We start from the raw sequence: 15,559 nt of genomic DNA on the forward strand, positions 1-15,559 counted from the left end.
CGGAAGGTGTAGTATATAAAGGCGGAAGTGTGGTAAACATAGAAAAGGAGTGGAGTGCATGATGGTGGTGGCCATCTTGGAAAGGGAAACCAAAAGTGAAATAACCAATAGGAAGAATACGCTAATATATATATGCACAACTTCGAACAGCTACACATTTACGACAACCCCAGCTTTTTTGACAAAATCAAAATGTATGTCCGGTACATTGATGACCTGTTTTTTATGTTGACCGACACTAAGGAGTCTCTCAATGCAGCCCTGAATGCTCTTAACACCAAGGATGAACGAATTAAACTTACGTGGCTAATGAGCGACACTGAAATTTCGTTTCTTTTGGTTTCCCTTTCCCGGTGCACGCCATTACGGCAGCATGATCCGACTTTGTTTTAACTCGTGTTTATTTTCTGCACGTTCATTTCCAGTTTGTAGTTAACCTGCACGTCTCACTCATTTTAGCCTTTTGCACGTTAATTTCGCCCTTTACGTTCCCTCCACTACCTCGGCATGTGACCATTTACCATTTTTTACCTTTACTCACTATCATTTCACCGAGTCCCAATCACTTAAGGAATTTTTCTTTGTGCAGCCTGTCCGCACGTTTCCAATCACTGTTAATCTCTTCTTCTTTCAGCGCTCCTTGAAAAAGGGCGTTTTAGCCCGAAATGCATCGGAGCTACATGCTTGAAATGAATTGTGGATTACAAATCTAACGTTATTGTTATGAATACAAATATCATCTACTACTAAAAGTATAATTTGAACAAAAATAAAACTTTCAATCCTACAGTGGAATCATTGTTTTTGAACCACCCAGGTGTGCCTCCTTGGGATGTACCCGCATGCTCCATGCGCACACGACTCTTTGTGTATCTTCAAAAGAAACCATCTAGTTTGACTTTTAAGTAACGGCTTTCAGTAACAAAGAATCTCTTCAAATCGAAATGACTGGAATATAATTTTCACTATATTTCCACATTATTTCCTTGTGTCCATTTGCAATTCCATTGCTGTTGCCTGTTTAATTGTTCTGCATACTACATATCCCCTCCATATTTCTTCAGACTTCCATACGTGCCACTTTTTGCTATCCCTTCTGAATTCTGAGGGCCCTGCCAGTCTTGCCCCTCTGGCAAATCGCTACCTTTTAACTTTAGATGCTATGATATATCACCCAGCTAGTCCCTATCTGACTAGAGACAGACACAGAGAGAGAGAGACCCTTACCTCTGTATGTTATCTACTCACAGCTAATGGTGTAGGCTTTAGCTCCTATAGCATATGTGTGACCTTCTGTGTGTGACAATTGTGAGTTTGTCTTTACCCAATACTCTCGATATAGCTTGTTGGAGTAAAGAAGCCTATGCTCCATCCCATCAAAAGGCCAGGATCATTAATGATTTGCTTTTTTTTGCAGTCGCAAAGATGTCAAATTCATTACTGACTTTATACTTTAGCTGCTACTGCTCTAGACAAAATGTGATCTCTTATCCTGTATTCTGCAGAGTTAGCCAGCATCTTTTAAGAATGCTTAGTGACCTTTGGGACATAGGAGGAAAAACAAAATGTTTGCGTTATTGCCAAATGACATGAAAGCACAAGCAACACAAACATTTCAATTACACTTTCAATAACTTTGATCAGGTTTATGCTACCTTCAAAGTGTACTATAAATCCCACAAACTGTAGAAAACATCTTCTGGAACAATTGTCATGCTTTTCTTGTTTTTACTTGCTAAATAAAGATACATTCCCTTTAATATTAGTATGATAGTCTTCTAAGACAGAAATTCCCTTCTTTAATTCCATTATTCTGAATAGGTACTCAGCCAACTTTCCATACAGTTCCTCAATGTTTTAATTAATGATTGAGGTCATTCATATTTGAGTTGTTTTGGTTTCTTTTACCTCAGATAGAATATAATTCAGCATATGTAAAACTGCATTTTGTTGATTTTATGATCTTGTTTTTGGTATCTTAGGCATTAAGTTCTATAGCTTTCCTTCTCATATCTTGCGCTAAAATATTTGTGTTCCTAGATCATCTTGTGCTGGTAAATTAGGGCCATTTATCCTTTCATTTGCTTGATCTGAACTAGCAAACTGAGCTACTGCTCTTTGGCCGAGACGATCAACCCAGCTTCACATTTAAATTACGCTTCCACCTGACATTAACTGATTGGCTGACTTCCTAACAATTTAACCTTTAAAATTCAGTCGATCGTCATTGGCTTCAATCACTTTATCTGTTTTTTAATGACACTCCTCTTTAAAGCTTTTTGGATGGAGGGGTTGCTGAGAAACCCTGAGGCTGGGCTTTGGGGGCACTGTGAAGGAGTGCATTACGACCCCCTCTCCATATTGTATCATAGAGAGCAGATCGGAAGAGAGATGATAAAGTAGGAGCAGGGGCGGGATTGAGTTCATTGTCTCTGAATCAGGCTGAGAGGGGCTTATAATACAAGCGAAAGCGCGTCGCTCACCGGGGCTTGAGGACATGCTGAGCGCGCGTGCACATTAAAGTGAAACCGAATCAGCCTTGCGACGACGGAAGGGGGACAGGAGATGTGCATATTGTAAGTTAACTAGCGAGTGTTCACGGGCGCATTCACATTTTCAGTTCGTCCTGCGCGTGCACATCTCCTGTCTCCCTTCCGAAGCAAGTTTGTAACAATAGATCTCGCTGGCGATAGCGCTTTCGCGCTGCGTCGCCATGCGAGACCTAGAAAATGTGTGCCCAAGTTGATCATTTTGATAAACTATTTATTACTGCATTAAATGGGCATTTTGTTGAACTCTCAGTTCACCTGAGGTACTGCAGCAGAGACCATAAAACCATGTCTAAGAGAATACTACGGGACTGTTGTCTTATTTGATAGTGCATGCGAGGTGCTCGTTAACACATTTAATGTCCTGCTGTAGTGATGTGTGTAATAGGCAATATCGGGGCACCGTGTTTTCCCTTAAGGAATAGAGCCTCTACGATTTTGTAAAATAAAAAATGCTGTGTGAATGGTGCAGACAGCTAAATCAAGTTGTGTTTTTAAATTTAAATCTGAAAACTAAATTTTCCAATTTTCCTATTGTCCAGGGGACACACTGTTAGCAATTCAGGCACCTTCTGGCACACAATTGGAGGTCCCGATTCCTGAAATGGTATGTAACAGCTTGCCAAGCATTCTTTTTGGAGAGCTATTTAAATTTGCAGTTTTAATGTTCTTTTCATTGTAATGAAAATGAGTAACCTGGTCTTTTTTTTAAATAAGCCACATTGTCTTTTTAAGCATAGATAAACTATTTCTTAAAGGGAAAGCCAAATTTGAATATGCTGACCATTGAGACTCAAGGCCATACACCTGGGAGCTCATACCGCAACATGTAATGGACTGCTATGACTAAGTGTTAGATCTTCTTGGTACCATAGTTCCGAAATATTAATTAAATTTCCGTAATACTTTTGTGATTTTAACAGTATTCAGAAATGATCGTATGGAAGTAGCCTCCAGTTTTTGGACAGTGACCTTCATTTTTTTTTTTATTGTCCCTCAGTAGTAAATGTTATGTAACGGTGAGTTCCATCAAGCCAGGAGGTAATCTTGATGTTGCCTTACAACAAATGAATTATCCTCTCTATTTTTTGTAAATTTTCTGTTATGTATGTTCAACCATAAGCTGAGGAAAAACACAATCTCAACAATAAATTCCATAAATGTATCTGTTGTCTCTATTGCAAAAAGGAAAACTCATAGTTACTCAAAACAGCATCTGCAATTTAGTGTTGAACCTCTGGAATTAATATATCCTTTGTTTAGTCCAAGAATACCCATGTGCGATACCAGCACAGTAATCTCTTAAAACTTTCAACTAGGGCCCAAACCACAATTGAATGTTACAATTGCCTTAAGTTTGTTCAAGGTAGGGTTACGATTGTTGAGAACATTTTTACCTACCTATTCTGTTTTAAGCCTAAGGTGATCTTGCATGGGTTTTAGAAGAGAAGGATCATTGAGTCTTTCTCACTAGAAGTACTCATTGTAGCAAACTTTTTTATAATGTCCCAAAAAAAAGCTGGATGAGTGTTATCCTTCAACAGTGGAGACTAGAAAGTCCGAATGTTGTTGGGATGGCTTTGTTAATTGTTCTTCTTTCTTTTCCTTCCTCATATCAGTTAGCTGCTCTGGTGCTGGAGTGTGGCTGTTCTAGCTGTTTTATTGTCTGATGGCTTGCATATGAAGTCTATGTTGAGCTTTAGTCATAGCTGGAAGAGGTGTGGCGCAGCGGTCAGGGTGCCTGACTCCGGACCACGGGGTTCGCAGTTCGATCCCCGGCGGCAGGTCATCCCAGCACCATGTGACTCTGGGCAATAGCTCACTTAATCTTCTTGAGGGTCCCCAGCGCCGGGAAACCACTTCGCAGGTAGCTGTGCACTTTACAAATTCTAGGTTTTATTTTGATTTATACTTCAGCCTTTATTTCAGTACTGCCTGTATTTACGCTTTTCAGAGTACATCTTGGGTTCTGTTTTTATGGAGTGTCTGGAGTTATTTCCAGGAGCTAGTGTGAGTGCACTACTCTTCTCCCACAGATATACAAATTTACTCTGCTGCTTTTTATCGAAGTGTCCTCTTATTAGCTGAGTTCGAAGCAAGGTTAGTGAGTGAAGAAACTTCAGCTTTTTCCGTTCACTTCTACTGTTTGGCATTTTAGTTTAAATCTAGTCATAGCTGTTAATAAAGATCTTGACACATAACTTTGTCGAATTGCAAGAGAGGCATAAAGGAAAGGCATCAGAACGCCTGTCCTAAAGAGAGTGGGCCTCCAGACACCTGAATGTGAAGACCGTTTCAGACGGGCTGTATACAAGGACATAACTATCAGTTCACAAAATGCTGGTGTGTTGTACACACTGTTTGCACTTCGACGACCTCTCACAGATGGCCGCAGTAGAGATTACAAAGGATCTAGCTGCCTATCAGTTTCTCCAAAAAGTTGTTAATCCTACTCACATGAAAGGGCACTTACCAGACCCTATTTTTCCCAATATGTAGGAATTAGCTAGGTGGAAGCCAATCCCAGTACCTTGGTCTGATCCTTTTCTTGTACAATTTATCTGGACTCCCAATTCCACTGTATTCCATGCTAAACCGCCCAGCACAAGGTTACGTCCTTGGTCCTAACTTTCAGTAGAACAATGGACCCAGGAGCTAGAAAAAAAACAAACCTGTGCCAAATTCTGAAGTTCTCATCGCTAATGGAAACTTTAACAAATGGATACAAGACTCCCTAAATCTGCTTCTTCCCATAAAAGCAGTCCAGATGAAAAAGAGGTAGTAATAGAATGGCCTGGTGTTCTGCAACACTTCGGGAACTAAAACAAATCTGTTAGAAAGAACTTGGAGGAAGGATTTCTCTCCAGACAACAAACTAAAATATAGAGAGCCTATTAAATCATCCAAAGCCAAAATTACAATAGCCCAGGCGGCCTGTTACGAAGAATGCATTTTATCGGCAGGCAACTCTGTGTATGAGATCTTTCGCATTGCGAAAACCCTTCTCAGAGTTCCACCTCACCCAGCGACCCCTGATACTTCAGGTTCTTGCTGTACAAAGTTGCAGAATTTTTTCACAATAGAATTCAAGCTATATACAACTCCTTCCCCTAGACGGAAAGTCAATTCTAGATCCCTGTCCTCACAGTATAGATTCATATTGCAAATGATTCCTCCGATGGACAATGAGACACTTGACCGTATCCTGTTTCAGGTAAAGAGCGGATCACCCAAAGATCCAGCACCTTTAAAAATCTTGAAACAAGTTGCTTGAACAGTATCTCTGACTATTCTGGAGCTGATTAACGCCTCTTTTGTAGGTGGAGCGGTCCCCCCAACCTGGAAGGAAGCTATGGTGAGAGCACTCCTTAAAAAAACCCAGCCTGGACCCTGACTCCCTTGGAAACTATCGTCCCATCTCTCTTCTCCCAGGGATCAGCAAAATAGCAGAAAAACATGCAAACAGTGCTGTCTACCTTTCTGGAGACTAATAAACTTCTTCACCCGTCTAAAACAGGCTTTCGCCCATCACAAGGCACAGAAACGTCCCTACTCTCAGTTGTAGAGGAGTCAGGAAAAATCGTGGATGCTGAGGCATTGCCTTGATCACACTCCTGGACTTCCGCGCAGCATTCGACACGGTAAACCATCAACTCCTGGTCCATAGACTCAGGAGACTGGGGGTGAACAGGGCTCTGCTGGCCTGGCAGCAGTCCTTCCTGAGTGATCGACTCTTTCAGGTCTTCGAGGCTGATGTGGACTTAAAACAGATGCCTCTCAGCTGTGGGGTTCCCCAGGGGTCATCCTTGAGTCCCATACTGTTCAATGTTTATATGAGCCCCTCAGCGAAGCTGGTGGTGCCTTTGGGGTACACATAGTGACCTATGCAGATGACCCCCAACTGGTGGTAGGACTCAGTCATGCCGACATTACATCCCCCAACATTCGACAGTGCTTGGAAGAGACTGCTAAATGGATGAATGACTCTTTTTAAACTAAATGGGGAAAAAAACGAGCTGATGATCCTGGGGAACCGGTCACCCACTGACCTCAACACTATATGGCTTAATACTCTGGGTCCTATCCCTACTCCCAAGCCCTAGATAAAGAGCCTTGGTATCTGGCTAGACCAAAACTTCACCTTTAAGGCTCAGGCACGTAAGGTGGCGGCCTCGTGCTATGGTATCCTAAGGATGCTTAGGAAGGTCTTCCCTTCCCTCTCCTCTCCTCTCCTCTCCTTCCCTTCCAGGCCAGGAAATTGATGGTTCAGGCGCTTATTTTGTCTCCTCTTGATTATTTTGACAATTTGACAATTATATTAATAAACTGCATGATTACTTAAAATCTTTACAGTATAAGATAAAAATCCACTCATAAAAGAGAATATCTGTGAGAAGTTGGCCTGATATGTGGTGTTTCCAATTCTGGAACCACCTTGTATCAGTCCAAACAATCCCTTATGGTGTCTGGTTGTAAGTCAACCTTGTAGACCAGCTATCCGAGGGGTAGCATGGACTAAGCAGCCTTAAAGGCTTAACTTAAGAGGTCGTGTTAAGCGAGCTGTTTTACCACATACAATCCTGTAATACCAAATGAAAGGACACCACACAAGTATATATTATAAAAATATATGTGTTTATTTCTAAATTAATCCCCAGTACTCTTTATGAGCAAAGGGGCACAAGCGTTAAATCAAAAGCGCAGTATAACATATAAAGTTGCACAATTATGGATGAGGGCGGGTGGCCACTCAAACCATATACTAAAAAAGTGGTATAAGTGATACCAATCGAACAGTGGTTAGGCCTAGGGCCTAGAGAATCGCTGGGAGTAGTCAGGACTAGCAATGCTGAAGTCGGGAGAAGCCCGCGGGATTCGGGTGCAGCACGTAAAGTGCGGCTTGCACCAATGCAATGTCAATGGTGCGTAAAAGTTACACAAAGTTAGTTTAAAGATACTTCCGCTGAACCTAGAGGAACAAAACTTAAGACACAGACCCTAGAGGTGTGTACCAGTGTAGGAACACCGGCGTTGCAATGTTACCTCACCCACAGGAAGTGGGTGCACAGGGTCGAAGTGGCGTCGGGTTTTGACACGCAGGTTCTTGGTGCTTGGAGCTGGAGAAGCTGCAGGCGATGGGAAGCAGAAGTGTCCGGTGTGATCCAAGGGCGGATCGAAGTCGAGATGAATCTGAAAGCAGAGGGGACAGAGTCTGGGTCACTCAGCAGTGACCAGGGTGGAACCAGGACGGAACCAGGCAATGTCGGGCGGAATCAGATGGTTGTCGAGAGGCTTCTCTCCGCTGTCACGTGGGCTCTGGGGCATCTGCGAAGTCCAGGAGCAAGTTACTATCTGTCCCACGCAGGCTCTCGCCGTCAGCACTGTCAGCTTCAAGATTGCAGCAAACAGCACTTGGCAAAAGCAATCCACGCGGAACCGGGAGATTGCTTCTCACTCGGACCAGGAGGGTCAGAGTGGGGGCTCCTTTTCACAGGAGCTGGTGCAGATCTGGAGCAACCAGAAAAGCAATTCGTTTTCAAGTTTTTGTCGGCACAGGGGCCACAAGCCAGCTGGCAAGTGACCGGGCCAACGCGTCGAGCCAACACAAGCAGAAGGGCCCCACGCAGCACTCGTCGAGTGTAGAGGGGGTAGCTTTGGTGCAAGTGTAGCTCAGGGTTGGGGCTTCTCAAACCCCGGTGTACAGCTTCGAGGGTCACTCGTGGGCTGCACGGTCAGCGTCTCGTGGCCTTTTCAAGATGGCGTGCCCCACGCTTCCGGTCGCCTCCACGGGTCTCAGCTCTGCAGGGACTGAGGATCGGACTGGGGGAAGGCAGGCAAGCTTGATCTCGTCGATCTCTGTCGCTCGAGTTCCGGCGGGAACTGCAACAAAGCAAGGGTCGAGGGCTGGATGGTGCCTGTTTGCACAGGGTGGTCACTCCTTGACCACAAGGGAGATTCTTCAGTCTTCTACGTTGAGTAGGATGTAGAAGGGTCCAGAATTCGTTTCTTATGTTTCTTCAGGATGATCTGCCGTGCTAGGGCACTGCTCCCACTCTTATTCCAATCTGAGGGGTGGATCTCCTGCTAGGTCCCTCCCTATGGGTGGGACCAGGAAGGGGGGCTGTTACATCCCCTTTCCTTTGTCCAGGTCACACTGGAGCTGGGGCTGGTGTGCCCCAGAACCGGTTTGACCGGATTATGCAAGGGGAAGCCTTGTGCTCCCCAGGCACAGTCTGGTTTCTTTCAAACCTCCCTGCTACAATCCACTATCTCCTGTCTGGGGTGGTGTGACACCTCCCTGCGACAGGAAAGCCTTTGTCCAGGCCTCCTCTGCTGAGTTTCGGTCAGCAGCAGGAGGTCAGACATGTGTCTGTGGCAGAAGCATCCATTTTGTGGATCTGAGGCTTGAAGGACTGGGCTATTCTAAAGCCCAGCGGTGCCAGGGGTCAACACCTGAAACCTTCGTGGGTTACCTGTTCCGGCGTACAAATCACAGAGACACGGGACACTTCCTTCGGCGTCAAAGATCAAGGTTTATTTACTGCAGGGAATACAGAAATCGCAAGAAGTACACAGCGTGTAGGTTCTGGGAGACTGCTTCGAATTGCAACAGTGGATCGCTCCTTTTATACATATTTTAGTCATAGCACAACATGGCGAACAAAAGGTTACGACTCAGTTCTCACAGTGAAAAGGGTTGCTTTCATGTATTCAGGAGCCCGGAACATAATTACAGTAGCATCGCCGGTTCCCAACTGTAAAAGTACGTTCTCCCACCATTAAGTACATTCCATTCTGGCTGTAAACGAGTTAAGAAAAGAGACAGAAACAGGTGCAAGGAAGACAAGGATAGACAACAGATTGAAAAAGAGTGTAAGGGGCAATATCGGAAGCACGATTGCAGGATCAAAGGATTCGTGCCTAATGCATGCACGACTGAAACAATAGACCGGCACGGCAAGATGAGCCTCGAGCGGAGCCATCTGCCTTTGCAGTGTCATCCCCCTCGTCATAAAGACACCCTCAAAGGAACACGTGTCTTCCGCAGGAGCTTGGGAATCCCAGGGTCACGAAGCATACAGTGTTCGTTCGCTGGCTACTTGAGGGCAAGAGACAAAATGGATGCCGTATCTAAAATGGAACCCGTGGGTTCAGATGGAGAAACCCACGAATAAGACGAACGGTTCAGGCCAGCGTAGCGAAAACGCGTACACCCACTAAACTCGTCATTTGCGGTTCATAGATACCAAACTCGTCCATATTCGAACGAGTCGGAAACACCATTATGATTGTCACGGAACCTCAGGCTCTTTTAAAAATCAACCGCGTTTTAGCAAAAGTAACATGTCTCCCCCTCTAGAGGGGTGGAATGCTACCCCCGTTGCCAGGACTGGCGAGGGGGTAGTATTACAATTCGTATGACACCTTACACGACATGTTTTGATAAAGCCAAACCAAAGTTGACATATAACCGCGAGGATTATAATGCACTTAATAGTATATGGTTTGGCATTATCCCGGAACAGCTAAGGGAATTGGTCCCGACAGCTGCAGACAGGCTCAGCTCATGCTAGAGCACCATCTCACATTAAACCACACACTCTGCCTTCAGGATTGTTAAGGCCTGCCATAGGAGTGGCTCACAGGTTTATGTGTGTCCAGATAGGTTTAGATATAGGCATACTATATCTAAGCAAGGGGTGATTACACCACCTTGCCCCAGCTGAGTGATCAGCCAGTTGTGTCAATTTTAGATAGCCAGCCAGGGGTGGCAAAAGATATCCTGCAGCCCCTGGTAGGCCTTGGATGCACCTATGCCCTGGGCACCTATAGTGCTCTGTACAGGGGCTGATAAGGTGACCCAAGCCAATCTAGTTATGCACCTAGGGTACATGGAATCCATTTTACAGAGAGAGCAGATAGCCTGGGGCCCTGATTAGCAGGGAACCAGGCCAACTAAGTAGAAAACCAGCTAAACACAAGGCAAAAAATCTGGGGTAACCATAGTCGGGTAGCCACCTTCCTACAATATCACTTAAAGTTAAAATACTAACATGTTAGACCTGTTTAGCTGACCAAAACAGAGTTCTTTTAAAGGAGTGATGTATAGGTTGCACCAGTGTTTCCCAACTGAAAAGGGGAGGCACATGAAAGTTCGGTAGAGTCAATTCATGCACCAAGGGCAGTTGACGATAGATGGATTCCTCATGGATCTTTAAACCAGCCCAGGTTGGATAACTGGGGCGGAAGGCTTCCAGTTACTTTGCAGACAATGCCGTTAAGTGGGAGTCAAGTGCCATTTTTACCTGGTGTATAAATTTCTCAACTCTGGCTATCAAACAGGTCGTGGAGACTGAGAGGCACCAGTCCGAAGCCTCACTGCAAGTTCTATTGTTCGTGTTCCGTAAAATCGGAAGCAGCAGGCGATGGCGGTCATTGGCCAGCTTTGTGCAGCAGCACAACAAGTGTAGCCAGGATTCTCTACGGTAGTTGCATAGACGACAGGCTAAGGTGCCATCCGTACGGGCCCATTTGGGGTTGAAGTCCATGATCCTAAGGGCCAAAAGGCGAAAGCCATCTTGATTATGGTAACGCCCTTTATGTAGGTGCTCCTTGTGCAACACTATCCAAACTTCAGACAGTGCAGAAACAGGGCAGCTAGAATTCTGCTGAACACGCCAAAACTCCAATCAGCAAAACCTGCCTCGGAAATCCCTTTACTGGCTCCCGATCAAAGAGAAAATTGAATTTAAGGCGATGTGCGTTGTGCATAAGTCATTGGCCGGAAATGGCCTTGCTATTAACCATTCCGTTATCCGCCCCTATCGTACCAACAGACTTCTTCGATCGGACCACATGCATCTGGCCACCATACCAAAGATTAGGAAAGCCAGAAGCGGAGGACGTATGTTCTCCTACAATGCATCGAAGCTGTGGAACTCGCTTCCTCTTGATCTGCGGAAAGAACCTAACCATCTCATCTTCCGTAAACTCTTAAAGACCTGGTTATTTCCTTAGTCGGCTGCCACGCTGATCTTTCCGCTTGCAGTGCTGGGATGCCTCCGGAAGCCATGCGCTATATAAGTGCATCTTTCATTTCATTTCATTTCACTCGATTAAGAGCATAATTCAATTTGATGAGTGCAAAACGCTTACATAGAATTGGTTTCCAGCTTGTTTGTAGAATCTCTTTACTAGAATAATCCACTGCATCCTGCAACTTCCTTAGGACATGGGATGCGGCCCAGACGTTTCTGCTATCTGGGAGGATAGGATGGTTTCTAAGCTAAATTTCTTCCTATCCAGTGCTGGGTTTCCTTGAAGGGCCCTACCACCCTCGCCTGTAGGCTCATACACTGGAAATTATTCAAAAGTTATTTGTTCTGATGGTGGAGCCAGTGAAGGCTGTATCTACATATACTAAGCACTTTCCCCAACTCTCAATGCAGCAGTGAGCCATGGGGTTGGCAAATGGGACATATGTTTATTTTTGGCCATGTGCGGCATCCACCAATTTCGAATTGACCCCCCTCAGTTTATGACTTATTTTCAGGAACTCTATTATAAATTTGGGTAGGTGTACTGCTGCCAATTTAAAATGTCCAGTCTGGTTATGTTACAGCACAGTTAAATGAGAATCTGTTCTCCTGGCAAGTGTGGCATTAGAAGTTGGCCATTCCCAGAGAAGCATGTGATTTGTCCGAGCTCGACCAGTCACCAAGAAGGTTTTTAACAAAACACAATAACATTTCCAAACTTATTTTGAAAAAAATGATAAGAATGTCATAGGCAAAATTATTTGTGGTTAAAATAGATTAAAGGAACTAAATATTTGGATTTTTAAATGGCAAATGTCGGAAAATGCCTGCAAGAATAAAAGTCAGTCAGTTTGTGCATTACCCAAAAACAGCAGATGAGTCCACCCTTGCATAAGAAATGAAAACGACCAAATGTTATCAGCTGTTTTGTCTCACAAAGGCTAGGATTTTGAAGGCAAATTAGGTAATCTGCACAGGTACATCCTAAGGCTTCAAACCTTTCTGGCGCTCTTCTGTGGATTTCTCACCACATATCCAAGAGTGTGACACCCCTGTTGCCCAGGTTCCTTGCTGCAGCGTAGTGTTCCAGCAATTCATGATGTTGAGAAAGTCGCACCTTGCTATTGCTACAGCCCTCAGGCCATTAGGCTAAGCTCCTAGACACCAGGTCTGTCTTTACCCAAGGCTCGCACAACACACCTTTGTGTTTGCTCATTAAAGCCAGACATACTGACTTTACCCATGCTTGTTAGAATTTGCTTCATAAGTATTATCCCCATAGAACCATTGTTTTGAGGTGTGTGTGACTCTGTCCCAAAAGTGCTTACCCCTAGATTAATTCCCGTTGTGCAAAAATTAAAGTTACAGCAAAAACACAGTAGATTTTCATGAAACCTGAATGTGGTGAAACAGGCTGGTCCAGCTTGCAATCCTTTTGTAGTTTCTTAAAAATCTGTTGTCTGCTAAAAATGAAGGATGCTCAAATGGAGTAAAAAGGAAATCTAGATGGTTGTAAATTTACAAGTGGGCAGGTGGTGTTTAACTTTCTCCACATGGACGCTGGGTGCAGCTTGCATGGGTAGGTCTAACGCTACGCCCAGAGGCAACCGTTCAAGGATTTGGGTGTGCACAGCTGGTTTGAGTGGGATGAGGGCTAAGTTCAGTATATAATAAACCCACAAATTTATTGAAAACAACTTTGTTAGATGTAAGTTATGGTTACCTTTGTTTATAATCTATTTGCGTTTTGTGTATTTTTTTTTTTAAAAAAAAGAAAAAACTCACCGTACCATAAAAGTGACTTCATTGTTACAGTGTTAGACCTAAAAACCTCTGAATTGCATTATGTATGTTAATCTGTGCATACTATAGTTCACTTATTACGCAGCCCTCATGACTGTCATTGATTACATTGTTGACATGACATATGACATCAAAAGTGAGTGTGGTTTGGGTGGTAGTGGTGATCTAACACAACCTGTATTCATTCTTCACTATCAGTAATCAAAGGTTGTATGCAGCGGTTGCTTTTTCCTTGTGATTAATGGGAACATTGACAAAAAAAATCAGTTGCACACAGCTAGAGGTTAGTCATATTGTATGGCAGAAGGTTACAGTCTGCACACTCCCCAATGTTCTTCATCATATTTGGTTGGTAATGTGGACTTACAATTGAGAGAAGAGTTTTAAAAAAAATAGTAAAACGGTGGCAGCAGCACATAAATGCTGATATACATATGCCACAGAATTGTATCCATTTTCCCCAGCATCAATTACGGTTAGATGTGTGTGGGTTGTTCTAGAAGTTGGAAGGCAAGGGTGATCGCACAAGAGTCTAGAGCTGCTTAGGTAAGAGGTAAGCTCTTCATTTAATGTTAGACCCTTAGGTTAGAGCAACAGCAGGTAGATTTTCTCAGGGGTCTACTCTTCCTCAACTGTTCCTATCTCCTAGCTTCCACATCCACATCCTGTTGCATCAGTCACGCTCCGCATTCTAGTCTCCGGCTCAGGAATACAGGGAATGGGGAAACACTGCGAACTCCAGTCATGTTCACTATCTTGGATTGTGGTCTTCTACCATTTCTTGTGCTCCGTTCATGCACATACATTCAGAAACATGCATTATCTTTATACTCTGATACCAATAGCATTGCTTTCACTCCATTTAAAGATGTGCATTTATGCAGCATGTGTATATACATTTTTAATTTGCTGCTGTTTAATTATTGGGATTTACTGTGATCTGGAGTGCCTCTGTAATGCTTTGCATTCCCCTGCCATCTGATGCTGGGCTCCAACGTCTGTTAATGTTAATGTTATGGGGAATTTGTAAAGTGCACGGCTACTCCAAGGAGTGTCCCGGTGCTAAGAGGATCCCCATTGAAAAGAGAGACAGAATGCACTCACCATTTTACTGAAGGAACAGCCAGGTCTTGAGTTGGCGTCTGATGCGAAGAAGCTCTCGTTCTTGTCTGAGGGAGAGAGGCAGCTTGTTCCATTGTCTTCCCACTACCTCCTGAAAGGAACGACCCCCCTACCCCCACCCCTTTCTGGTCCGGGTAAATTTTGGCACCGCTACCAGATGTTGGGCCGATGACCTCAGCGTCCTGGCTGGAATATAGGGTGTGATTCTCTTTCTGATGTACTGGGCCCGCTGTTATGGAGAGCCTTAACCCCTTCCATGCTGGGCCGATTTTTCTCGTGTGCTAGGCTTTTAAAGAATCAATGGCTTTATGACGGCCCCCAGCCGTCATCAGCACACGAGCACCGTAATGCATGACGGATGGGGGCCGTCATCAGCATGGAAGGGGTTAAAAGCAAGCACCAAAGAATTAGTCAATCCTATTTTTCACTAAAAGCCAGTGTAAGGTTTTTAAATGACTTGCCATATAGGTCCTAGGCCCTCCCAAAGAAACCGCTCTGGCTGCCGCGTTTTGAACAACTTGAAGATGGCCCAATACACAATTTGGGATGCCCAGGTATAATACATTGGCATAGCCCAGTCTTGGCATAATCAAGGCTTGGACTACTGTCTTCCTATGGGACAATGGCAACAAAGGTAGGAAGTTCCTCATCATTTTTAACAGTCCGAAACACGTGCCAGCCACAGATTGAACCTGCGACTTCATGGAAAGATCTGAATCGAGCACGACTCCAAGATTCTTCACAGTGGAGACAGGACTGGATGGCGGATGCTGATCCTGAGGCCACCAAGTTGGTTTTGTTTGAAGAAGACTTACGAGTCACAACATGTGCTGTGACTCCATAATGTACAATGTGCATGGGCACTGACTCCATATTAGATACTTTTTTCTCCCATGGGGTAAAGAATTGCACCGAGTCGGCTGTAATATGATTGTTTTCCTGGCAACTTTTTCATCTGGCCTTTTCAGTAACTTGTCCAGCGCACTGCATCGGGTTCCACGGAGCTTAGGCATTGTGTTCATAGTCCTCAACCTCAATGCAGACAGC

At 44.3% G+C, this 15,559-nt stretch overlaps 1 protein-coding gene across 1 annotated transcript in view; it reads left to right on the forward strand.

Annotated features, from left to right (window-relative positions):
- The window catches only part of E2F5 (E2F transcription factor 5), a 325,128-nt gene that overhangs the window by 108,854 nt on the left and 200,715 nt on the right, over positions 1-15,559 (forward strand). Inside the window, exon 5 of the mRNA XM_086965947.1 lies at positions 3,092-3,156. Coding sequence (XP_086822073.1) covers positions 3,092-3,156 — 65 coding nt within the window. The remainder of the gene's footprint in view (positions 1-3,091; positions 3,157-15,559) is intronic.

The sequence above is a fragment of the Lissotriton vulgaris genome, chromosome 4_1 (assembly GCF_964263255.1).
Source record: "Lissotriton vulgaris chromosome 4_1, aLisVul1.2, whole genome shotgun sequence".
Classification (NCBI taxonomy): Eukaryota; Metazoa; Chordata; class Amphibia; order Caudata; family Salamandridae; genus Lissotriton; species Lissotriton vulgaris.